We start from the raw sequence: 26,294 nt of genomic DNA, 5'->3' as shown, positions 1-26,294 counted from the left end.
GTCCTGAGTGGCTGCCAGAGACAAAGGAGGAGTAGAAGCCAGAGCATGGCAAAGCCTGTGTGACAGGTGGCCCTCAGAGGCTTCCTAATTTGGGGAGGTGTCAATGTCACCCTTATACTGTTTATTATCCCAAGTGCAGAGAAGGGGCTCTAACAGATTGGCCAGAACAGGTGATTCTGATAAGAAAGGCCCTGTGAGGATGGAGGCTGTCTGGGGAGGCCTGCAATGGGGTCCTAGGCCATGGCACATCAACCCATCCAATTCCACAGGTTCACATCAAGGGCACCGTGCCCTACCTGAAAACTTTCCTGGGAGACTTCCGAATGATCGACACGGCCTTTAGGGACTTCCTGGATGTGAGTAGTCTGGGCATCACTGAGCTGCTGGGGTTGGGACAGAAAGTCTCCTGCTGTGTGCTGAATTCTGGCACAGTGAAGAGTTTCTTAAGATAACACTGCATCCATCTTACTAAGGGACATCCAGAGCTGCTGGGATAGGGAGCTAGGGCACATAGCACAGCTGGGACTCAAGTCCCTCTGGGCACAGTGGGCAGTTGGGATCAGTGGAAAACAAAGGACAGGCCAAGCAAGCACCAGTGAGTCCGGCTCAGCTGAGCCCTCAGTCTCCCCATGTCCTCAGAAGTTTTGGACAAGACGATCCCAGAACCTCTTTGGAGATGTGTCCAGGTCCCATCTGGGACTTGGTTCACAGGCACATGTAGATGCCCTCTGTCCCATGGAAGAGGACCAGCCCCTGACAGGGGGGACTGAAGGGAGGAAAGGTGGGGTTCTCCTCACATTGTTCTCTGCCTTCTAGGAGGGAGTCATCCATTTTGAGAAATTGAGAAAGGTGAGTTTCAGGTGCCCTCCTGGCTGGATGGGGACCAGCAGCAGAGTCAGCTTCAGTCACCATGACCGGTAGGGAAATTTGGTTCAGATGCAGATCTTTCCCGAAGACAGTGCGGGAATGTGAAGTGGGAGAGGAGAGCTTCCTGTGAATGAGTGTGGACACAGTTGTGAGAGCCACAGCACCCTGATGCACTGAGGCTTCCCAGAGCAAAGCCTGGTGAATGCTCTTCACCTGGGCATCACAGCACAGCCCTCCACTCACTCATGCTCTCCCTGGCCAGGAATATGCAATCATGGAGCAACTGAAGCAGCTACAGGCAAGCTGCAGCTATGAACACATCACCCCAGACGAGAAGTTTCTAGGCTGGTTCAGAGACCTGGAGAGGATCAGCGAGGAGGCCAGGTAAGCTGGGAGGCACTAGCACAGGGAGAGTCGCCTGTCACTGGGATGTGGTGCCACCCTGAGTGTCATATGTCTGGACTTGAGGACTTACACTCCCTAGGGGCAGTGACCAGGTGGGTGGCAGGCTCAGAATTGAAGCAGAATCTGGGAGGTCCCAAGCTTCAATTTGGTCAGCTCACCTCACACCCCTTGCCTAGCTATGACCTGTCATGTGCACTGGAGCCTCCGGGACAGAATGACACTGCAAGCCCTCCGACCAAGAAGCGCTTCAGCATCTGGAAGGCCTGGAAGAAGTAAGGACCTGGCCACTGATGGGCAAGAGCCAGGGAAGATGATGGGATGGGTGTGGGAATGAGACAGGCTGTGGATGAGACATTTCCATTGAGAAGCCAGGTGTGGCACTCAGTTCTCTGGGGTGTCTGCGCCTCTGCTTACACTGAGTTCTGGCTCTGTGATTCATCCATCACATAAGGGAATGGGAAAATGTTAACTGACCCAGATCATGGAGTGGAGATTCGGGTCCCCAGTGTTTGAGGTCGAGGGTCTTGTGTGTGTCCTGAGAGAAGTTCCTTCAGTAAGCTGAGCCTTCTCTAAAGCCACCAGACCCAGAGTACTGCACCTAGTACCAATGGCAGCTCCCAGTTGAAGTGGATGGACCAGGAGAAGGCTGGCCCTGAGATGAGCAGCACAAACACCACTGCAGTGCAGTCAGACAGCAATGTGCAGTCAGCTCCCTCCTCCAGCTCCTACCCAGAGCTCATCAGGAGCATCTCACAAACATCCTCAGGAGACCCGAAAAAGGTGACTTCCTGTCTTGCCCATAGTCCTCTTTCCACTGCCTGAGAGGAAAGCCCTAGACCTGGTTGGAAACCTGGACTTCTCCTGATGTTGCTGTCATCCACAGGTCCAGGGATCCTCCTCCCGGTCCACTGGGATGACCAGCTTGGCCTCTGCCAGCCAATCCTCACCCACAGACACCAGCACAATGGACACCAATTCAGCCAACACTCACAGCGGCACCTCAGGGCAGAGTAGTGACAGCTCATCTGCGCCTCCCCATCTCAGGCTGGGAGACTCGTGTGTCATCAGGGTGGTGCTGCCTGTGGAAAACAGACGTCTATGCAGAAGCATTGAGGTGAGTTGGGCGGCTGCATTTCCTTCTGCTCTTCTGACCTAAAAAAGAGGGAGGGAAAATTATGCCCAGTCTCCAGGCAAGAATAGATCCTCAGGCAGGGTCAGTGAGGAGTCCCAAGAGGAAGCATGCGGACACAGATTGGGGAAATCCTAGGCTCTGGAGGGCATAGTTTAGATACTTCACTTTCCCCAGGAAACAACCTAAAGGCTGGTGTTTGATCACAAGATTAGTAGTGAATGAACACGATTGCCAGTTGAGACTGTTTACTGTCTCACAGACAATCCTCGCACATTACTTAGCAGGCTCTTCTGACAATCACATCTGGGTTGGAGGACAGCGAGACATAGGGATCCTATGTTCTGGGAAGATGAGGAATGTCTAAGGCAGGGTGCTGCAGATGATGGAGCTAAAAGATCTGCTCACAAGTAAACTCCTCACAGGAGAGAGAGATGTCTGCTCTTCTAGCTACTCGACTGGGCAGATGACATTCAGAGCCCCTCCTTCCTCATGCTGGGTCTGGTGTCTGCATCTGGTTCAGTCCTCTCACCAACAGGAAGGAGAATGGGTGTCATGAGCAGTCATCTGGGGAGGCAACAACTTCTCTCCTGGACTCTCAGTGTTAGGGGAGTTGATCAAGGCTCCATGGGGTGTTGTTCATCACTGCATCCTCCAACTCACCCCAGACCTGGCTAGGAGCAGGCACTGGGCACTTGGCTGGCCCCTCCCTTGCCTGGGGTTTCTGGAGTTTATTGTGTATTCCACTAAATGTCAGGGGCCCAAAATTGGAAAGCAGATCCAGGAAGTGCTGGTAAACTCTACTAAGAATACTAAATAACCAACTTCAATGCATGGACTCCTCTTCAGGAAGGAAGAGTTAAAACACACCCATGACACCCCATGGCATTTCTCATGTTTAACACTGAGATGGTTCCACAGAAGCCCTGGATACTGACTTCAGGGAGGGACCGCTGGGACCCAGTCCTCAGGGCCTGTTTCCTGATCCAACCCAGGTGACCAACCAGGAGAAGACCTGAGACGTCATCGTGAAAGCTATGAAGAAATTCCAGGTGCGTGGATACAAGCCAGAAGACTTAGAGCTGGTGCAGATCATCACACAAGATCAAAGTGAGTCCTAAACCAATAGCTAGGACAGGCAAATAAGTAAGTGGGCAGGGGCCCAGGAGTTTGGACTGGTGGTAGAGAGCTCGTCTAGAATGCAAGAACACCAGGGTTCGATCCCTACGAAATATATGCATAGGCAAAAAAAAAAAAAAAGAAAAAAAGAAAAAAAGCCAGAAGTGGTGCTGTTAGAACTCTAGCCTTCAGAAAGCCCCACGGCAGTACTCAGGCCCTGATTTCAGCCCCTAGGTCGAGCAAAAAAAAGAAGCTTGGCAGGAGAGAGTGTCCTCACCCACCAACCCCTCCATCAGGGTATGGCAGCATAAGCGCAGCCTTAGACCCCATCCCAAGCCAGCCCTGGTTGCTGCACAGCTATTGCCCTCATGGACATGCTTGTTCTTGCCCTGGCTAAGGAGGAAGTAGCCAGTGCAGAGACCATCCGTGAGGAGTGGAGACAATACAGCTCATAGGACAGAATGGCTGGCTTGCTCACCAGAACGGACTTTGTCATTCTCCAATGTGAACACATGACTTCAGAAAATACCTGACACTTGATTGTCACTTAGTTGTAACATGTGTGCCGAGTTCCTGAGACCCTTGCATTGTTCCCACACCATTAAAACTATGCCTCCAAACACCACTTACCCTATATCATGGACTAATGCAAGCCCTGAAAGAGCTATTGAGAACTCATGGGCAACTTCCCAATATTCTCTACCTATGTTTTTCTTCCAAATGAGTTAGAAGCCAGGTGCCTAGGACTCAGCCTACAAACCCAGTTCATTAGGAGGCTCCACTGAGGCGCTAGGTTGGAGGCCAGCCTGGATTAGAAGTCTGTGATTCTCTTTCTTCCTATCAACCACAGTAAAAGCAGGCAAAATCATATGGCGCCAGTGGCACAACACTTATTTTGAACAAACAGGTCAGGGGGAGAACCGAGTCACTGAGTTAGATAAGTAAGCCAAAAGTTGACTTACTCCTAAAAGATATAAGTTGAAAAGCTAGCCAAAAGTTTAGGTAGATGAGACAGAGACAGAGAGACAGGGATAGGGACAGAGACTGAAGTAGCCAAAGAGACAGGGACAGGCTGGGTATTTGGCTTAGTGGTAGAGTCATTGCCTAGCATGCACTAAGACCTGGGTTTGATTCCTCAGTACCACATATGCATAGAAAAAAGCCAGAAATGGTGCTGAGGCTCAAGTGATAGAGCTCTAGCCTTGAGAAAGCCCAAGGACAGTGGTCAGGCCCTGAGTTCAAGGGCCAGGACTGGCAAGAAAATAGAGACAGAGACAGACTCACAGATGATAAGAGAAGTCAGACTCATGTGAGACTCATGTATACCTGGAACACAAATGGTAATGAGCCACAGTGGTGTTGCTGCCTTGTCTTTGCAATGAGGTGCAGAATCTGTCCAATTCTTTGTGGAGTTCATCAGCACTGATTACTGATTACAAGTTCCATGCAGGATGTGTTCTGAATTCCTTCCTACCTTGTGACCCTTCCCACTATGCTGGCAGCATGGGGTTTTCCCTCTCACAGCATGGGGTTTTCCTCTCACAAAGAGTGCAGGACAGAGGAGCCTGGGGAGAAATTAAAGGCCAAAGGCAGGACTTGCAGTCTACTTGGGGCACATGGTCTTAGAGGACCCTGGAACTCACTGCAAGAAGCCTGAATTAGGCCTTGCTTTTTGTGGTCCTGAGGGTCCATGTTTGTAGGACAATCTTAGGAGAGCTGGTTTGCACATTGCAAAGCCTGTTGTGTCTGTGATGCTGATAAGGCAGCAGTGAGGTCAGAAGGGGATTAGCTTGTGCCTCCTTCACCCTGACCTGGCAGGACCTGAAGTCCAAAGTTGTCCTCTGAGAAAGGAGTTTTCCGCAGTTCTTTCCCATGCAGGAGTCAGAGATTGGAGGCATTCGGGGTCCTAAGCCACAATTGATCTCTAAGTGCATGGGAATGGCAGTGGTCTCAGCCCCAGGTTGGACAGCTAAGGTTTGTGTCCCTCTTCCACCAGAGCTGAGGATTCCTGATGATGCCAACGTTTTCTATGCCTTGAAGACTATGGACGTCTACCATGTGGTGCTGCGGAAGTACACCTTCCCCCGGAGGACACCTGCCAAGCAGAGATCCAGCTTCAGCCTCTTCCACAGGAAGAGGAGGGGAAGCAAGGCTTAAGGAGAGCTCCACGTGCGCATGCCTCCCTGGGTCCTACTGACCATGATGACTTGAGTGGCCCTGGCCACCCTGCACCTTCTTTTACTCCAGCCCAGGATACCCACACTCCACCTACAAAACCACCCTGCTGTGCCCAGGCTACTTGCATTAGCCAAACTCCCCTTCCCTCCTTGGACTCCCTGAGTGCCTCGGGCACCCTGTGCCATCACAGGACAACTGTACCCACCACACTATCACCTGACATTTTGGACTCTACTACAGGTCACCACCACTTGTGCACTTGGCTCTTCCACTCCCAAAATCGTAGTTCTGTTCTTCAAAGATTCACCAAAGGACAATTCCCGACCCTCAGCCTTTCTAATCTTTGTTAGGCTACACCAAAATCCAACCTTTGCCATGAGGCTTGAATGAGACTCATCAAGTGATGGAAACCACACACTGCAGAGCTGTGGTTTTGAGGAAAACGCCTCTGCTAGAACTTATTCTTACATACACATGCAGACTCATTGGCCCATTGTCTGTGTACATTTCACAGAGCTGTACCACAGACATTGGAGACCACTGAAGGTTTGAATTTCAGGAAGCATGGGCCCTTGCTCTGTATATGATTTATTTACAATGAATATTTGTGTACATACCAGAAAGTAAAATACTAATGGGACTGGAGGGGTTTTTTAGAAAGATAAGTTAGATTTGAATGTTCACATTTAATTAAAGTTCTTGTTCTTCTCTGCTCTGGTCCCTGTGCTTTTCTTTTTATCTCTATGTCACAGAGACAGTCTTCCATCTGACAGGATGCCTATGACTTTATGTATGAGTAGTGAAGGCTGCCACCCTCAGTACTAGAGTGAAGGGAAGGGCCTGCCCCCCACCCCTAAGCAACAGGTCAACTCTATTTCACTACAGTGGGGGCTGCCGTAACATGGTTTTCAATAAGTGGGACTGGAGTTTGCAGGTGATCTCATACATGGTGGAATATACTCTGAAAACTGTCTTTGAAAAGAATATTTGTAAGGCAAAGCAGCAGACTGGGAAGTTGCATGGCTGAGTCTTTCCAAGGAAAGCAGGCATTAACCTTGAGAGGGTTCTCTTGTCTTTCCCTTTTTCTCTCTCAGCATTATCTCTCCATCGTATGGTTTTGTATGGTTTTAATTGGAAGATGATGATGAGGCAAGTTGGTAGACATTAAGAAAGAGTTCACAGAAGGTCAAATAAAGAAAGATAAACTATTGAAGGAGCTGTAATCTAATAGCTCCGGGTATCTCTATTACTCCCCACAGAATTGCAAGCGACTTTGACCTTCACAAATGTTTGTCATTGCAGACCACTTCCTAAAAGAAAACAAAAGTATTCAAGGTTGTCCCCACTGTTGGCATTCTAAAATAGATCAAATGTAAAATTGTATTTCACTTTTATGTTTGACCTAAGATCATAAATGATCTTTAAGAGTAAGTCACGAGTACCAACTTGTCTGCTTCATGGAGTCAAAGAATTTCCATTTCTTGGAAGGCTAATCTTAATATTGGCTCCTTCTGCAGAAAGTATTAAAATAGATCAATTTCAAACTATCCTCAAGTACAACAGAGTGAAGTCTATGAGATAGAAGGTAATTGAACCAAACACCAATTTGGGAAGTTCTTTCCACAGTAACCTTTGGCCCGCTGATTTCTCTTCTTTGTGCTAATCCTGGGGTTAGAACTCAGGACCTGGGAGATGTCTGTGAGCTTTTTGGCTCAAGGTTACTATTCTCCCCCTTGAGCCATAGCTTCACTTCTGGCTATTTTTGCTGGTTAATTGGAAATGAGAGTCTCATGAAGTTTCCTTCCTGGGCTAGTGTCAAATTGCTATCCTTATATCTCAACCTCTCAAGTAATTAGAATTGCCACTGCCCCCAGCCTAGCTGGATGGATTGATTCTGGATGAAGACTGGAGGAAAAATAAATCATGAAAGGATGTGAGGGCAACCTCAGTGTGACCTGTCACTGCCTTGATCACCAGGGCTGATTTGGCACATTTGGCTGGATAGGTATGTATCCCCTTCCCTCCTTATCACTCCATGTGCTTCAGGTACATCCAGAAATAAAGTACCTCATGGTAGGTCTGCTAGAGTGTTTCCAAAGACAATCAGAGCACCAGGGCCTCAGCTAATCCATGGACTGATCACTTCTTTAATTTTTCCAATATGATGGCATTACTGTGAGGCCACGGTATATGTGAGAAGAGCCTTCCTGAGGGATTGCATCACCAGACATGAATTTCTCCTAAGGCTGAGATCTGAGGATCATGGTTCAAAGCCAACCCACATGAGAAAGTCCGTAAGACCCTTATCTCCAATTAACCACCAGAAAACTGGAAGCAGGGCTGTGGTTCAAAGTGATAGAGCACAAGCCTTGAGCAAAAGAGCTCAGGCCAGTGCCCAGACCCTGAGTTCAAGCCCAACAACGAGACCCAAAACACACACAGACACAGACACACACACACACACACACACACACACACACACGCAGGCAGGCACACACGCACGCATGCACACAGGAAAACTTGCTTCTAGGGTAGGTTGAGGGTCTCTTCCTGTAAGGTAGAAGTCTAAACTGTATACCACATGCAGCTGAAGGAGCATGGGCTCTGTCAAGAGGAAGGGCTCACTGACCTGTCCTTAATGATTCAAAGCCTCTCTGAATCCCCCCTGTCAAATTCCTTGTATACTCGTACCACATTTGGAAGGTACTAGGTGTTCTATAAGCTCCATAATTGTCTTAACTGTGCTCTGTTTGTCTGGAAAGGTGGGATGAGAAAGACAGATGCAACACTTCAGTTCTAATCATTAAAGCTACCCAGTGATACTTTGTCCTTCAAAACAGATCTTCCTCTACCAGGTCACTGAAGAGTCTTTTCATCTCATTAGATTGCTATCTTCGGTTGAGAAAAATACTGTGGTGTGTGGATGTAGAAACTGCAGATGGGCCAACCAGGAAGCATGAAGCAGATGGGGCTAAGATCCAGCAGAGGCCCCTTGTTCTCTACATGCTGGGTTGTGATGCATTGGGATAGGAACTCAGGCCCAGGTGCTGGTACCCCTAGGTAATAGTGCTGGCATTACTTGAGGTGGCGGGTCCATCTGTCTGTGGATGATTTGGGTGGCATATTTGGACAAGTAGCAAAGTGGGAGCTTGGATATGAGAAATAGATTGTTGGTGAAATGAAGCTTTCATTTGGGAACCCAAAACATTAATTTCTTAAACCTTGAGCCACATACTCTGCTTGAACTGTATGCCTTTTCTGGTCGATTTTTACTGAGGCTTGTGGTACTGAAAAGTGAACTTAGTCACATGGCCTACTGTACTAGAAACCTGAAAATCTGACCTGAAAATCTGCAGCTGACTTGAATTCTAACTTTTTTCTATCATTTAGAAGACTTTTTCTTTTACTTTTTCTTTTTGTTGCCAGGCCTGGGGCTTGAACTGAGATCTGAGGATTGCAGTTTGAAGTCAGTCTCAGCAAGCAAGTAAATGAGACTTCTTTTTAGTTTTTGTGCTAGTCCAGGGGCTTGAACTCATGGCCTACTCTCTGTGTCTGAGCTTCTTTTGCTCAAGGCTAACAATCTACCATTTGAATCACAGCACCACTTCTGGCTTCTTTTGAATATTGTATTGGAGAGAAGAGAGGCATAGACTTTTCTGCCCTAACTGGCTTTGAACTGTGAGCCTCAGATCTCAGTATCCTGAGTAGCTAGAATGACAGGCCATGAGCCAGTAGCACCTGGCAGTCCATGAAACGCTTATCTGCAATTAAACACCAAAAAGCCAGAAGTGGAGCCAGATATGGCTCAAAGTGTGGCTAGTTCTAAAGCATTAGCCTTGAGAAGAAAATTAAAAGCTCAAGGCAGCACCTAGATCTTGAGGTCAAGCCCCAGGACCAGACACACACGCACACACACACACACACATACACACACACACACACGTTGTTTCCTATACATTAAAATTGCAGTTCTTTAGATTCCTATGTTATATGGCCCAGGTGCAGTCTCCCTGCCTTTTTCTCATAGTATAACAGCCTCCAGTGTCTATTTGATGTTTATGTGAAACCAGTGGCTATAAATTACACAGCTTAGAACAACAGACCCAAGATAAATTAATCTCAAGATAATGAAGATATTTATAACAAAATTTAAATACACATCAGACTGCTTAACCAATTTACCATCTATTACTTTGGGTTTGCTCTGAAAAACACCAGCTCCTGTTCAGTATTTAACTCAGGCAGATGGACTCTGAACAAAGGCTTATCCAATTTCCCTGAAACAGATGCAAATCATCATTCATATCAGTTTTCCTTGATACAAAATGTGACAAGCTACTGCCTTCACTTCTCTTGTGGGGTTGTGGGGCAGGCCTGGGCACTGTCCTTCGCCTTCTCAAGGCTAGAGCTCTACCACTTGTGCCACAGCACCACTTCCACCTTCTTTCTATGTATGTGGTACTGAGGAATTGAACCCTGGTCTTCGTGCATGCTTAGGCAAGCACTCTACAAGTAGGCCAAACTCCTAGCTCTGCCTTCAGATTTATCCATGGAGAAATAGATTCAGATGTAAGAACTGGACTAAAGTAGGTCCTTCCAAGAATCACTAATGGGAGGTAAATAAAGAAAATGAGAGAGAGAGAGAGAGAGAGAGAGAGAGAGAGAGAGAGAGAGAGAGAGAGAGAGAGAGAGACAGAGAGAGAGAGACAGAGACAGAGACAGAGACAGAGACAGAGACAGAGAGAGAGAAAATGCTCTTCCTCGAGGGACCAGTGCTAGAAGGTTCTGGGACATATCTCCATACCTCAGAGTTGATCCATTAGAGGAGTAAGGAAGCTGGGATATTTTATGTAATAGCTCATATTCATTATTGTTTAAGGGCTGTCCTGGAGCATTAATGCCTAAGGGACTTCCAGATTGCCCCTTACGTAGGCTGAGCATGCTACTATAGGTAAAAAAAATGTCCACGGGCAAAGAGTGACAGTAATTTGCAGAAAGAAGCCACCTGTGCATAGGGAAATGACAAATGATGAACACATGTGGAGGGATGGCAACCGTGTTGGTTCACAAATAACTCCATTAGAGAATTCCTGTAAGAGGGTGCAAAAGCAGTGACTCTCCATGCAAGGGTCATGTGTGGAGTGAGGTACTAGTTACTCAGTTAAGTTAAAATCAGCTGGATTGAGGCATTATAATGACTGTATTGCTAGCTACCTGGGAGGTGGACTTTGGGAGAATGGTAGCTTGCAGCTATTCTGAGTATGCAGGTTTATGAGACCTCTTCTTTAATACATAGCTGACTGTGGAGACGTCTGCCTATCATCTTAGCACACGAGGCTAAGATGGAGAGGTTTGTGATTCCAGGACACTCTAGGCACAAAAATTCCCTAAACTCAACAGAAAGGTCAGGTAGGCCACTGGCCTGAGATTCTTATCCCAGTTACAATGGAAAAACTAAAACAGGTAGGCATGGTCTGACCCAGATTAAAAAAAAAAAATGACTAGTGAAACAAATGCCTGGGGAAGTGGCTCAGTAATAGAAAGCATACCTGGAAGGCAATTCAACTTTAAGTTCAAAGTCTAGTACAGCCAACTTATTTATATATACATGTATGTGTGTGTACATATGTGGTGTACATATGTGGTGTACATATGTATTGAAAGACAATCTACCACTCAGTTGCACCTTGCTTTAAAAACTGGGCCAGGAGCATGGCCTTGTGGTAGAGTGCATGCCTAGCATGCACGAATCTCTGGGTTTGATTCCTCACTACCACATGCATAGAAAAGACCAAAGTGGTACTATGATTCAAGTGGTAGAGTGCTGGCCTTGAGGAAAGCCCAAGGACAGCACCCAGGCCCTGAATTTAAGCCCCAACACTCACACAAAGATAAATCAATAAATGACTTCACAAAGCACTATAGCCTTAAATCCTTTTTTACATTGTTTACTACGTATCTATGAACCACTTATGGCCAAGTTAATGATGAAAAGACTTCTTTTTCTCAGTGGAAATATTACATTGGTTCTTCACATTCATTAAGCATCTTCCTGGTCATGTTCTGTGAACAAAAAATGAAAGAAGAATGTGGTATGCCTGATGATTACGGATTAAAAGACACAGTAAAGGGGCCAAGAGTTTGGCCTAGTGGTAGAGTGCTTGCCTAGCATGCACGAAGACCTCAGTACCACATACATAGAAAAAAGCCAGAATTGGTGCTGAGGCTTATGTGGTAGAGCCCTAGCCTTGAGAAAGTCCAAGGACAGTGATCAGGTCATGAGTTCAATCCCTGGACTGGCCAAAAAAAAGAAAAAAAAAAGACAGCCTGATGCTAGTGTCTCATGCCTGTAACACCAGCTAGTCCAGTCTGAGGATTCGGTTTACAGCCATCCCAGGCAGGAAAGTTCAGGGGATTCTGACCTCCAATCAAATACTCAGAAAAGGCCAAAAATGGCACTGTGGCTCAAGTGGTAGACTAGGAGCCTTGAGCAAAGGAAGCCCAGGGACAGTACCCAGGCCTTGAATTCAAGATCCATGACTGATGAGAAAATAAGTAATAAATAAATAAATGACACAGTAAAGAAAAAAAAACAAATACACATGATTCTGCAGTTATTTTTCATTTAATAAACATCAAGCAGAAATGAAAGAGATTGCTAATCATTACCTAAAGCATTTTACAAGGTAGGATTTTTAATACATTCCTCTAAGGTTAATGAAAGGAATTATAAAATCTAATAAAAGTTGGCACTCTTGGAGTTTATTAACTAGATCATTCAACCTGATATCATATAAAGTCTCTCTTTTACTTTAACATAGGAGGTTATTAGCATTATATCATTTTCTTGTCCACATCCTGATTTTTGTTAGTTCTATTTCTATTCAGTCAAGATATAACAATTTACATTCTTGTATTTGTCCTAATTTTCAGAATCACATTATTAAATCCACATACTCATTCCAAAATGGCATAAATTCAATGATGATTTTTAGTATTTAGTTCACAGATTTGTAACTTGAAACCCAATCAAAAGGGAAGACTAAGCAGCTTAAAATTATTGAGTACAAAACAAAAGTGAATTAATGATGTTTTGAAAACCAGCAAGCTGTTCTATACAAACTTACAAAATTGCTTGCACTGGTTAGATGATTACAAAATGGCAAAGTCACCTAAAAAGGATTTGTCTCTTCAGTTCTGCCCAGAAACAGGCAAAGAAAAACATGAGCAGCTGAGCACACAGAACCAATGCTCTTGTCCATTTGACCTTACAGTGACCTGGTGAGATAAAGAAAATTAAATATTCCAGGTAATTCTCAAAACCAAAAGCTCTGTGTTGAATGATAATTTTTTAAGTGGAAACTCATCATAATTCCAGGCCAAATCAAGTTCTATAGGCCCCGTGAAAAACTTAATCACATCACACTTGGATTGAGGAGAACACGTTGTGGGGAGGGGGCTTGACAAAGGCATTTGTTTTTGTGACTGAGTTTTCAGAGCGTTCTACCAACATTCTACCAGCATTCTTACTGAATGCTGACGTTGTTTCAGAGTCGTGTATTTGAGGAATTTACATCAGTCTCCCTTGCTGTAGACATTGATGACAGAAACATCACAACAGATACAACCTCCTACATTTGCCCTTATTTCCTGAGATCGTCTTAGCACACGTCCTTTTCTTTTTCCTCAAAGTCCGATGGTTTTCCTCAGACAGTCACAGTGATGGGCCATTAAAGAAGCACTTACTCTGGTGGTCATATCTAGGAATTTGAAGAGAACCTCCATTGGAAAGCCTCATGCTTCCATATGCAAGTAAGATCTACAGTACAGTACAGTATAGAAAACTGCTTAAAATGACAATCTATTTCAAAGCTGATATTTTATTCACAAATAACACTTAGATACAGAGGTTAATAAAATGTCCCTCCAGTGATCTCCAGTTTATTAGTGCAGATATACCGGAGAAGAAGGGATAGCATGTTTATAGGTTTTTGCCATATGACAGCAAAAACCATGGCTGGTTATATTCACAGAGGGTGGCAAACACAGTGCCAGAAAACTTGCAAACTATGAGCATTGGATTGGTTTTTGATTGGTGGGCACACCAGACTAATTTCCCTGAATACCTCCACGTTTACTCTACACATTGTGCAATTATGTCAATCACATGGCTTTACATCAACATAAGTTCATTCTTCAATTCGCATGAGTTCTGATAAAAGATATGTATAGACAAACAATATTGACCTTGAATTAATTTATTGCACCCACACATTGTGAAACATAGTCTAACAGAATAGTTACTCATAATCCATCCACTGTCACCCAAAACACATGTTATGAAAAGTGCAACATATTGGATTTTGACATGTATTTTAACTTTACTCCCATTTATATGCTAATGTTTTGATTTTTAAAAGAAACAACTAACAAATACAGACCTTTGATATTCCGAAGACTGAAGGTTTTTAACAAAAGTCAAATTCTTCCTCTGTCCCCAGGAGCTCCAACTCAGTAATTTTTGTGAAGCACAAAAACAATTGAAACTCTCTTAGACTCCAGAAAGATGTGCACTGAACCCAGAGGATGGAGCAGGAAATCGCCCCACTTACACACCTATGCACGTATCTCTATAGATGCCTTCACAACTCTGGCACCTTATTCTTCCCACATAATTTTCATGCTACAAAGAGTTAAAAGAAGTGATTTTCCCATTTGGTTCCTCATTTCTGACCCCTATGCTTTTCACAATCTCACAAAAAAGTCTAATTGGAACAAGGAGAAAAGACATTTCTATTCATATGATGCTAATACAAATGCATAGCCAGACGATGACATAGCTTCTATAAGGCCCCAGAGTTCCTTCCAAAAGCGCTGCCCTTTATAACCAAACCCAAGGGTAAGGACCACCAGTTGGGGGCAGCCATTTAGGGGTTCACAAATCTAGCTGTTCTCTATTAAGCCACTAAAAATTCAATGGGCATAAATCATACATATTGACTCACTTGTCTTTAACCTTGAAATGGGAAAAGAAACTTATAAATCCCCAGTTAATTTCTGCACAGAAAGCCCATATCAACTGTGAAACAATTCAGAGAACTGAGATGTACAGAGTTCCTACAAAACATAAACTCCCCTCTTTTTAAAAATATAAATATGATCCTGAGTCACTGGGTTTGAGAACATGCCTTTGCTAAATTTGATCTTGAACCTGCATGCTTTTCACAGAAGCCTTTAATTCAGTTATTTGAAAGGTATTAAATCTTTCCAGCATGCCTCCTGCTTAATATCTTTTAATATTTTCTTTATTATTCATAAAAGACAAAGAAATGTACTCAATGCTTCATAAAATGACCCTTGGTTGAAATCATAGGTAAAAATGCATAAAAGGCAGAATAAATAAGACCTTCATTTGTTAAGGAAAAGAAAATTCAAAAGGAAATTCCTCAAAAGGAAATTCGGCTGCAAAACTGCCACATTTGACCCCACTATGTTTTAGAGGCACTGCATAAAAACGAGCAGAATCATCGAATGCACTTTTGAAAAACAATGCTTCTTGGCCAAGGGCTAGTGTGAATTCACTGTACTGTAAGCTGTCCAAAACACTTTGGTGTGCTTATTGGCAACATTTTGGCAATGTATCCTACACTAACAGGAAGGCTAGAATCCAAGCACGTGACAAGATCCAAATCCAACACCCTGTTACTTCTTTTCATGCTTCTTGGGAAGCTCCCTGCCTCCTGGCTGCCCATGGGGGCGGCTGTCACTGGGTCTGCCCACCCTGGGTCTTCCCTCCCTGCGCCGACTCTCCCGGGAGACTTGCTGCACAGCTTGCAGGATGGCTTTCTGCACAATCTGTTTGCTGGCACTCTGCAGCTTTGCCTCTTCAGGCTCATTTCCAGGATTCTCACCTAGACAAAGGTATGAAAGGTAGGGGAGGAGAAAAAAACATAAATTAAGTTATGAACTATGACCGGGAGGGTAAGGGTAAAAGGTGGAAAGAAGAATTGAGATTGTGTACACACACACACACACACACACACACACACACACACACACACACACGCATGCACACACCCACAAACACACTGGAATTTTATCTATCCATCAGAAAGCATGGAATTGCATCATTTGCTCATTTGAAAGGAATGGAAGGACCTGGAAAAGAAAATTCCTTTTAAGTGAAGTAAGTCAAGCCCAGAAAGAGAAAACATTGCACATGTGGAAACTAGAATTAATTTAGATATAGCAAATAAGTAATCACAACTCCTTAAAGATAATAAAAATGAAGTTTTAAAAAGAATTGAGATCATAAGAAGGTATTAGAATAACATAATTACAGTAAAGGGCCCTCTATAGCACCTCTGCACCTTCCTCTTCTTCTCCAACAAAATCTCCATTCCATTTGACCCTTAATGTGATCCAGTTCATATTCTCACTATCCCAGAATCCTCAGCTGTCAGGGGAGGTCCCAAGACAGTCCTAACCATCAAAGTCCACTGGAGAAGCCTTTAGGATGGGGACAAACTTGTGCAGTATGGCCATTTTCACCTTCCCATTCTTCCTGCCTGCGTGGGATGCAGACTTGTGGAACTTGTGGCTGGGTATTCAGCCATCTTATAGGGAGCATGGAGATGAATGTCTGGGGGGGTGGGGGAAGAAAGCGCCCAGTTTCATAAGCATCAGTGAACATCTCCATCAGCCCTGGACCATGAATGTGGAGACAAGAAAACCCTTTTTGTTTAATCCACCATTGGTCTGAGGTTATGTTATATGTAGCCAAACATATGCCTAACATATATAGTAATCTCCTGGGGCTAGAGAAAAATAATCACTGAGTCCTTATCAAGCCCGATTCTCCTCCCACAGGGCCATCACAAGGACTGAAGACATTCGTCCAAAGCCATCCACTGCCATTGAGAATGTACAGAAAGCTCCATGTGGTAAGCAGGTTAGGCCCATGGTCCCTTTGCTCTCTGGAATAATTGTTCAACGCTGCTAGCCTGGAGTTGGCTGGAGATGACATGTAAAATGAGTGCTTATGGCTTTGCTCCAATAACAATGTATTTGCAATAATAATAATAAAACAAGGTTGTGGGTAGATTTGGTCTATAGGCCATTGTTTTTCAACTGTTGACCTAGATAGGAGTTTTCTAACTAGAAGTCCACTCAACACTTCTTTCTTTTCCTTAGTTAAAAACAATTCTTACTTTTATCTGGGTCACTGTATAACTAGATATAGCTAAACTCTGATCAATGAAGTGGGAATGTTTAGTGACAAATTCTGTAAAAAGATTTAAGAGAGAACAGGCAGGATAGATAAGGCCTTTGCCATCTTCCTATCTGGCTGCCTGTAACTCTGATCTGATGGTCGTGATGACGAGGGTGATCACCAATAGGAACGGTAATTAAGAACCCCAAGGGAGGCCACCCCTCTCGTGGCCCTTTCATTCCCTGCAATATGCTCCTCATCTACCCTGAGACAAGCTGGCCAACAGACATCCCAACTGGAGCCAAAAGGAAGCAAAAAAAAGCAAGGGAAGGCAAGCAATTTCCTTCCAAGGACTTGTCGCAGAGGTTATGAACATTTCGATGACATTCTGTTGGAGGAAACGTAGTCACCTGGTCACATCTACCTTCAGGAGAGGCTGAAATGTTGGCACGGGCTGGGAAGCCATTTGCTCAACTAGTTCTAATGCTAGAATGAAGAATTATTGATGCTTTAAAAAAAAGAATTTGGGATGTTTAAATTTTATTTCCACACAAGGGACACACACACACCTACACACCTACACAAACACACACACACACACGCACATCAGGTCTTTTATCAGGTCAAATCTGATATGCAATGAAGACAGCTCTGTCTACTACCATTTTACAACATAGCTGTGCAAACAATTTTGAAGATCCATGCTTGCTCCACGAAAGAGTATCTTAGTCAAACTACGTATGTGTCCATTCTAAAAGGTCCCTGTCCCTGCTATGCAGCTCTTCTGTCATTAAAGAAAAACAGAGTCTATGGATAGTAATAAACTGGATGTTTAGAAATGGAGAAAGTAGAAAGCCTACTCTTAAGTCTAGCTGTGACCTAATATTTGAGCTCCAACTAATATGAATATAAATTGATCAAATGTCAAAGGAAATATGAGAACCCTTGGGTGCCTGGAAGGTTGGTTTAAAAAAATCCTATCTTCTGTCTTTATTACTCCCTTTGACCTACATATCAATGACACCTGAGTAGAGGATATGGGATAAACAGTGCCAAGCATCCAGGAACTGGGAAATATAAATAAAGACATGAGAAAAGCCACTTAGAGCATTTAATAGACAATACAAACAAAGTAAAGCAGGCACCAGTGGCTCACACCTGTAATCCCTGCTAAGCAGGAAGCTGTGATATGAGGACTGCAGTTCGAAGCCAGCCAAGGGTAAGGAAAGCCTATGAGACTCAGTTCCACACCTTCTGCCCCCAACACCATTTTTTCTATTCTCCTAGCATCCCCCTGACTTCGTGGAAATGGCTTACTCTTGTTTGTGCTCATTCATGCCCTGTCTCGCTTCATAATTTTACTGGCTGCCCTTTCCCCAGAGGACATCCAGCAACTGGCTGGCCTTTGGCATATGTTCAGCTGAAATTCAGCTGAGAACTTTCCAGATGCAGCATTACCACTATCCTCTCTAGAAAGCTGTCATTTGGTGCTGGCAACACCTCAGGTCAGCTGTCCCATGGCCTGCTTCTCAGCTGTTCCACTTTACTGGAGACCCAGAAACAGTAAAATGAAGCCAGGAATCACTTCACCCCTTGCAGAACAGGTATTGGTCACCAGTGGCCTCTGATCAGGATCTCAGATGCTCCAAGCATTGAATTGCAAGGACCCAGTGTAGTCTAACCCTTAACGTGAGGGCAGAGAGAGGACACTGTGCTGCAAGCCAGCAGAAGGCAGAGCCAGGTGCAGAAATCAATATTTATGAAGTAATGTACCTTCTATCTGATGAATATAATGTAATCCTTCCATTAATTACAATAAAAATATTTGAAAAAATCAGGAGAAGAGGAGTGCCTCAGATGGTAGGACACTAGCCTTTGGGTGGGAAAAAGAAAAAAAAACTAAGGAAAGGTGCTCTGACCCTGAGCAAGCCCCAAGACTGCCACATACACATACACCAAAATAGTAATAATTCCTTGTATATCATCATTAAAATGATGTTCCCAACAACTGCAAATCATTCAGTTAAGAACATTCCCATGTGACAAGAAAGGACCCACCACCACCTAGTTGACCACACTGCTAAGGGTCACCAAGAAACACATTTGTACCTCCTCTCTGAAGGCCTGAGACTGGAAAGACCATTAGCACTCACCAGTGACTAGTGTATAAAACACACACACACATATACGCACAGATTTAATTCTGGCCTCTTTAATAATGGTGGAAGAGCTGCTCTGCCAGCTCTGTAACTACAGGAATTTTCCAGGAAGAACCAGATAATACAGTTCACCCACCTGTGCCAGGATGGCTCACAAAGCCATCCTGGCTGCACAGCTTTGGAACTGAAAATGCTACAATCTCATCCCCAGGGTCTCCAATTTCCTGCTCCTCCCACGCTAGTCCTCCACCCACCACCACTCACATACAATACCATCTCACACTCCACAGGTTCCAGTCTCAGTAAATAGGCTTGAACTATCAAAGGGAATTCAAGATGGCAGGTACAGGAAATTTGAGTCATGTTGGAGTGATATCCTAGTGTTACCATGGCTACCTGTATCAAGTCAGTGGCAGAGCATCCAGAATACCCTTGATTTGGTCTGCAGAGGCCAGCAATATTATTGCAGAAGGGTCAACCCTCAACTACATGGAAATCCTTATGAAATGTTTCTAAGAAAAAGGTGAGCTGAATGACAGGGATGTTCTGATGCACCTCTATTTCATGGTACTATGTACTGTAGGTCATTAGGGGAAAGTGGTTCATTCATTCATTCATTCTTGTCGGGGTCCTTAGAGCCCAGTCCCACTCTACTAGTAGGGGGATGGGGAAAAACACACAACGACCAGGCCAAGCCGCCAGAGGAAGGGGCCCAATGTCCTCCCGCACTCGACCTTTTTACCCCAGACGCCATGCAGCTTCATCAAGGCAGGAAGATGAGATTAAAATATTGTTCTGAGCTTACAAACTAGAAGAAGAACCAGAGTTCAAGGGACCCACTGAAAGAAAGTCTCGCCAAGTGATTGCAGGTTGCAGAGGCATGGACCAATAAGAGAAATGCAAGAGTGATAAGTAACAATTAGACATGAATGATGGCGCAATGCAGGCAGGATGGGGGCGATGGTACCCCCAAGCTTTTAGAAAGAAAACTGTTGTCTGCAATTTCCATCCAGCCAAAGTAGCCCAGCAGGTTTGTCATGAGATGGATTTTTTAGCCCTCCACCCACCTAAGGATGGTTAATTGGCAAGCTTCATTCCAGCTTAATGGTTAGTCAAGCAATAATTCCTATAACAACAGATTTAATTAACACCATTTAAGCCAGTAAACCAAGCCCAAAAGGTCAAATGCAATTCCTAAACCTCCCTCATCTTGGGACAGTGGCTCTGCCCACTATGCTGGGCTTGCAGATGGACTTAAGCCACTTACAGGTGAGTAAAAGTTATATTGGGGTAAAAATAACTATCATTCACACCCTGACATGGCTTGCTTTCAATCTCCTGAAAGTGTATTTCTTTCCTGGTGAACTTTCATTGCATAGTTTCCATCCTGCTTGAATTCTTTAGCCAGATGCAAGGAAAGAGGTTGATTAATCCGACCGTTTTTCCAGTGATAATGGAAGCAGGAAGACCATGGCAGAGTGTGACAGATGGGGAGGTCAAACTGAGGGGAAAGACCCTGGCATGTGTAAGAGCCAGGCCCTGCCAGAATGTGAGACCTCCTGAATGGTGAGTGCCCTTTGGAGAGGACTGGGAAAAGGCCAGTGCAGGTGCCTCAGACCCTAAGGGGCCTGGAGGCATGGGAGTATTCTGAGATTAAAGCAGCCAGACGTGGTGAGATTAAAGCTGTGGCATGGCACAGCTGGTAAGCTCTGGGGACAGCCCCACCATCCCAGCAGGCTTCCAAAGACTAATGGGGCTTGGAAAAGCCAAATGGGGGAAGAAAAGGAATTTGTTTTCCTGCTTAGGGTAATTCAGACTGGAATGCTAACAAAGTCCTTGAAAGTTTGTTTGGGTTTTGGCTTCTTTTTCTTCCTTTCCACCACCCCTCCAACCCCAGTATTAGTATGAGAATGAATTCAGGGCTTTGAGACTGCTAGACTTGCTAGGCTGGCTCTCTACCACTTGAGCTACAAGTCCCAGCCCTGGTTTCCTTTGTTGGTTTATGTTTGTTGTGCCAGTACTAAGGCTTGAACTCAGGGCCTCACTCAAGTTCTCAATTGGCTTTTTGTCCTCAGGCTAAAGCTCTACTACTTGATTCATACCTCTGTTTCCAATATTTGGTTGATTAATGGGTGATAAGAGTGTCATAGAATTTTCTGTCTGTGCAGGTTTTGGACCGTAATCCTCAGACCTCAGTCTCCTGAGTAGCTGAGATTATAACCCTGACTCAACAGTGCCTGGCTAGCCCTGCTTTCCACTGGTTATAATGGAAATGGAATCTAGTGGAGTTTTGTTGTTGTTTAGGTTATCCCTGACCTGTTGTGCTTTGGATATCTGTCTCCTGAGTAGCTTAGACACGCCTGAGATTCTGGCACCAAGCTAGAAGGCTAAATTTGACCTTACAGAACTACTAAAATCTAGTTTATATAACATTCATGGGATGCAGCGCTTTAGCAATCCCATACAGAACAATGCCAATAAGGGAAAAGACAAAATTAATCTAGGAATCAAATTTGACTGTTTATGCCAAGAAAAATAGAGGTAATTTTGAAAATAGGAAAAGCCTAGTTTAGAAGCTACCGATACCAGTTGTCATGCTGTTGTAATTCAAGTGTTGATATTTGCACAGATCAAACATTGACCAATACAATACATAAAGAATTCAACAGCTACATGGATAACTCATGTATGTAAAATATGACATTGTCATAAAGGGAGTTTCCAACCAATGGAATGAGCCATATAGAACTTTGCATAAATCACTGATAGGCTTTAAATCTATATTGGAGCAAAGGATTATATAACATTGGCATTACTCCTGATGAAACATAACACGACTGACACACGACATTGTGCCTGGGCCCCTGACCACAGTGCACATATGACACAACAGGGCAAATATGCTGCACTCTGCAGTCTCTGGAGACATAGGTGCCAGTGGGAGGTGTGTGTCACTGATTCTCACAGTGTACTCCACTGTAGGGGATGTTGATTGTGGGGGAGACTGGGCCTGTGTAGGGACAGAGGGTTCATGGGAAGTATCTGTCATTTTCTTTCAATTTCACTGTGAACTTAAAACTACTCCAAAGTATTCAATTCTGACCTGGGCACCAATGGCTCCTGCCTCTCATCCTAAACTACTCAGGAGCCTGAGATCTGAGGATTCAAGGTCAAAGCCAGCCCATGCAGAAAAGTCCCTAAAACTCTTATCTCCTGTTAACAAGCAAAAACCCAGAAGTGAAGCTGTGGATCAAGTGGTAGCAGGCCAACCTGTGTGACCAAGTGAGTGGCCCTGGCTGGGACAGGCAGGTAGGAGGAGGCTGGGGAGTCTTGCATTGGGTTGGTGAGGTGCGCCGCCTACTGGATGGTAATGGAATAAGGTACTATGGAACTAGCACTGGAGAAATAAACACCTTTATGCATCTCAGCTTATCTGTATCATTATTGTGCTCCCTACACAGCCTTAAGCAAAAATGCTAGTGGACATGCCAAGGCCCTGAGATCAAGCTCCACTACCAGCATACACATGCACTCACGCTCATGCGCGCACGCGCACACACACACACACACACACACACACACACATACACACACACACACACACACACGTGAGATACCCCTCTGTACATCACCTTAATAATAACAATAAAAAAAATGTTTAAAAGCCAAATGAAAGCTCTAGCCCTGAGTTCAAGCCCTAGTACCAGAATAAAGTAGTAAGATAATCAAGCTCTTTGAATAAACTCAAACCATCTTTGTGGCCTGACAGTAGGCCCAAACTTCTTAAGCAACACAAAAAGTAACAACCATTAAAAGAAGAACGAATGAGGGTGGGGAGAGGGAAATGGTGACCAAGACATGAGAAAGGTTATCCATGTTTGTGAAGTAATGCAACTTCAATCCGGTGAATATAATGTAGCCTTTCTATTAATTACAATAAAAAATGTATGAAAAGAAAGAAAGAAAAAGAAATGTTTGACAAATTGGATTATGTTAAAACTAAGTAGATTAGGCCAGGGAAACAACACACACACACACACACACACACACACACACACAGAGTCATAGTAAAGGTTTTTCCCTATAGGAGGCAGGGGCAGGGGACATGTTTGGGAAATTGACATCTTGGAAATATTCAAGGATTTCACTTCCTGAATACTTGGAAATTCAGCCGCAGAATTTAGCCAAAACTTGAGGGTTTTCTTTTTGTTTTGTTCCTTTGCAGTCAGGTTGACACTGAGGAAATCCAGGGTCTCCCAAGAATCAATAGTTACTTGCAGTCAGTGGCAGCTCCAGAATCTTCTGCTGGGGGAAGGCTGGGAAGAGGAATCCAAGGGCAAAGCACCCCGACTCTGTCCCCACGTGGGCCATGCTTTTCATGGTCCCCATAAATCCATCCTTTTTCCTCTAAAGACCAGGGGAGATGCAAGGAAGCCTAGGTCCTGGCGACCTCTATGGCAGCCAGTGTCGCCGAGCCCCAAAGTCACCTTGGGAGAGTGGGGGGGGGTGAGGAGCTCTTGAAATGAGGGGGTTCATAGTCAGGGCACGGAAAAGAAGTGCCACTGAGGCCCAAGCTGAGAGCAGAGACTCCTCTCCCCCACACACACACAAAGCCCAGGGATGGCCCTGCCTGGCTCCTGGGGCTCCCGCGGGCTCTGCTGCCCTCCGGTGGTCATTCCTGGGGTTGCCGCGGGCTGGAGGTCCTGCAAAGTTGTTGAGCTGGTGTCCCAGACTTTGGAAGGCAGTGGTTGTGTTTATCAAACATGCAGAGTAACCACCAGCACTCCTGCTAGTGCATTTATACATTCATCGTCCCAGGAGTTCCAGAGCAGCTTGAAAATACAGTCCTCTCTCTCCCTGTCTTAGATGAAAATTATTTGACCGCGTTAGGAGATCTCTTAAAATATTGAACAGAGGATTTCCAGCTGATAAGCAAAATTAGCCAAGTGCTCTCCCTTCTCACCCAACAGGGGAAGTGAGGAGGAAGAGAATCATTGTTAATAGGGTGAGTGATTTTACTCCCATCACACTACTACCCTCACTAAAACAGACTACACAGTTCCAAACAATCGCCATTAATCTGTTAAAGAATCAAATTCCCAGATGTGGCCAGCCATCAGGAAATATAATTCTAAAATTTAGCTACATCAGATCTCCAAAATCCATTTTTGTCCCTGAGTAAGGATGTCAGGAGGCTCCCCCGAGGAAGGTTATACAGTCCAGTGAAATGTTTCCCTTCTCCTTGAACAGGCTTGACTCCTTTATCATGTCAAAATATTTCACATGTCTCTCCTGAAAAAAAGAAGCAAAGAGCTCAATAATGTTCTTAGATGAATTGGCTCAAAGGATAGGGCAGTAGTAGCCCGGAGCTCAGGAGCTCAGGAGCAGTGCCCAAGCCCAGAGTCCAAGCCCCATGAGTGACAAAAAACAAAAGCTTTGTGCAAGGTCTGTTCCAGGCTGCAGATCTTTGAGACAGGAATCCATCTGCATTCGCCAGCCTCCAGTGAAGACTCCAAATTCGACCTCTCAAAATGGGGTTTCTCTCTGTTTTCTCCTGTCTGGATTTGAATCTGATTCCCCTTACAATAATCTCCCCATTTTATTCTTCCCTAATTATCTTGCTAAACTTTTAGTACACTATTGAGTATGAGCAGAAGGAATGGACAACCTCGTCTCATTCCTAATCTCAGAAGAAATCTTATCATCTTTCCCTCTATTAGGTATCATGAAAGCTTCTGTGTCTGTCATATACAACTTTTATCATACTGAGGTATAATCCTTTTATACATGTCTCATCTTCAAAGGTCTTTATCATGAAGATGCATTTATTTATCAGATGCTTTTTCTGAGTTTATTACAACATCATGTAATTTTTTTTGTCCTTTATCATTTTATCCTACATTCTTGTTTTCTCCTTGTCTTATATCTCTATTAGCTCCTCTGAAGAGCCAAGGCCCTGGGGCCAGGAGTGTGACCTAGTGGTAGAGTCTTACCCTAGCATGCATGAAGTCCTGGGTTTGATTCCTCAGTACCATACATAAACAGAAAAAAGCTGCAAGTTAGAGCTGTGGCTCAAGTAGAGTGTTAGCATTGAGAAAGTTCAAGTTGAGACCCTGAACTTAGTCCTCAGGACTAGCAAAAATAAAAATAAAAGAGCCAAGGCCTTGAATATGGCCTCAAGTAGTCTTCAGAACGAGGTAGTATGGAAATGCCTTTGCACCTTTCATTTGGGTCGTGTCATGCCCCAATGGCTCTGTTCCTGTTTGACTAACAATTGTCATGAAAACACACTCAAGAACTCCACAACCCTGCACACATTGTTTAGAACACATCCAGTCCTGCCAACTTCAGAAGCTCTGTAGCCATCCTTCTTGGGGGGAGAAAACCTTCTAAAGCCAGTGGCTTTGAATCCCCCTTTCTGGATCTTTCTGTCTTCATTTCAATAAGCTTCTGCTTCCTCGTAGTCAAATTGCGTATTACAAGTGAAACATTTGATTCATCATAAAGAAAGAAATGAATACTCAAGTTATCACTGTTACATCTACAAATGGAACCAAAAAGAAATACATAGAAACCCTACTCTACAAAGATATGGAACCAACCCAGATGTCCCTCAGTTGATGAGTGGATCAACAAGTTGTGGTATTTGTACACAATGGAATTCTATGCTGCTGTCAGAAAGAATGACATTGCCTCATTTGTTAGGAAATGGAAAGACTTAGAAAAAATCATATTAAGTGAAGTAAGCCAGACTCAAAGGAACTTAGGCTCAATGGTTTCCCTCATTCGTCATAATCAGTAGAAACCTTGGGCTCTACTAGCAGAGATCTGCAATAGAGCAAAATCTTGATACATAAGGCCATATAATGTGAAGCTAATTGAAAGGACCTCCAGGATATTGAAACAAAAGCCATATAATGAATGATTGTTGTCCTTAATGTATGATGTTGTCTCTCATCTCCTTTGCTGTCCCTTGGTTATCTCATATTGGTATAGTATCTCACTTTGTTATCTGATATATTGAATTTATTTGTATTTGGATATTTGAAATTTGATAGGGAAGGGGGGAAAACCAAGACGGGTGGGGAATGTGGGGGGGGAGGGAAATGGGTACCAAGACATGTGAAAGGGTATCAATGTATGTGAATTAATACACCTTCTATCTGGCAAATATCATGTAACCCTTTTACTAATTACAATAAAAAAATGTACACAGAAAAGAAAA

The 26,294-nt window shown here is 44.2% G+C and overlaps 1 protein-coding gene and 1 long non-coding RNA gene across 2 annotated transcripts in view; one reads left to right on the top strand and one right to left on the bottom strand.

Annotated features, from left to right (window-relative positions):
- The first annotated feature begins 973 nt into the window (after nucleotides 1-973).
- LOC150049953 (uncharacterized) lies at nucleotides 974-1,904 on the top strand. Its single transcript, XR_016538850.1, has 3 exons — nucleotides 974-1,251; nucleotides 1,449-1,544; nucleotides 1,848-1,904. It is a non-coding gene; the product is annotated as an uncharacterized LOC150049953 (long non-coding RNA).
- A 12,826-nt stretch (nucleotides 1,905-14,730) lies between these two features.
- The window catches only part of Akain1 (A-kinase anchor inhibitor 1), a 40,153-nt gene continuing 28,589 nt past the window's right edge, over nucleotides 14,731-26,294 (bottom strand). Inside the window, exon 2 of the mRNA XM_090353603.1 lies at nucleotides 14,731-15,609. Within this exon, the coding sequence (XP_090209729.1) occupies nucleotides 15,401-15,609 (209 nt within the window). The 3' untranslated portion in view covers nucleotides 14,731-15,400. The remainder of the gene's footprint in view (nucleotides 15,610-26,294) is intronic.

This window comes from Megascapheus bottae, chromosome 19, assembly GCF_031878675.1.
Source record: "Megascapheus bottae isolate mThoBot1 chromosome 19, mThoBot2.hap1, whole genome shotgun sequence".
Taxonomy (NCBI): domain Eukaryota; kingdom Metazoa; phylum Chordata; class Mammalia; order Rodentia; family Geomyidae; genus Megascapheus; species Megascapheus bottae.
The sequence above is the reverse complement of the archived record's forward strand: the minus strand, read 5'-3'. Positions and strand labels throughout refer to the sequence as shown.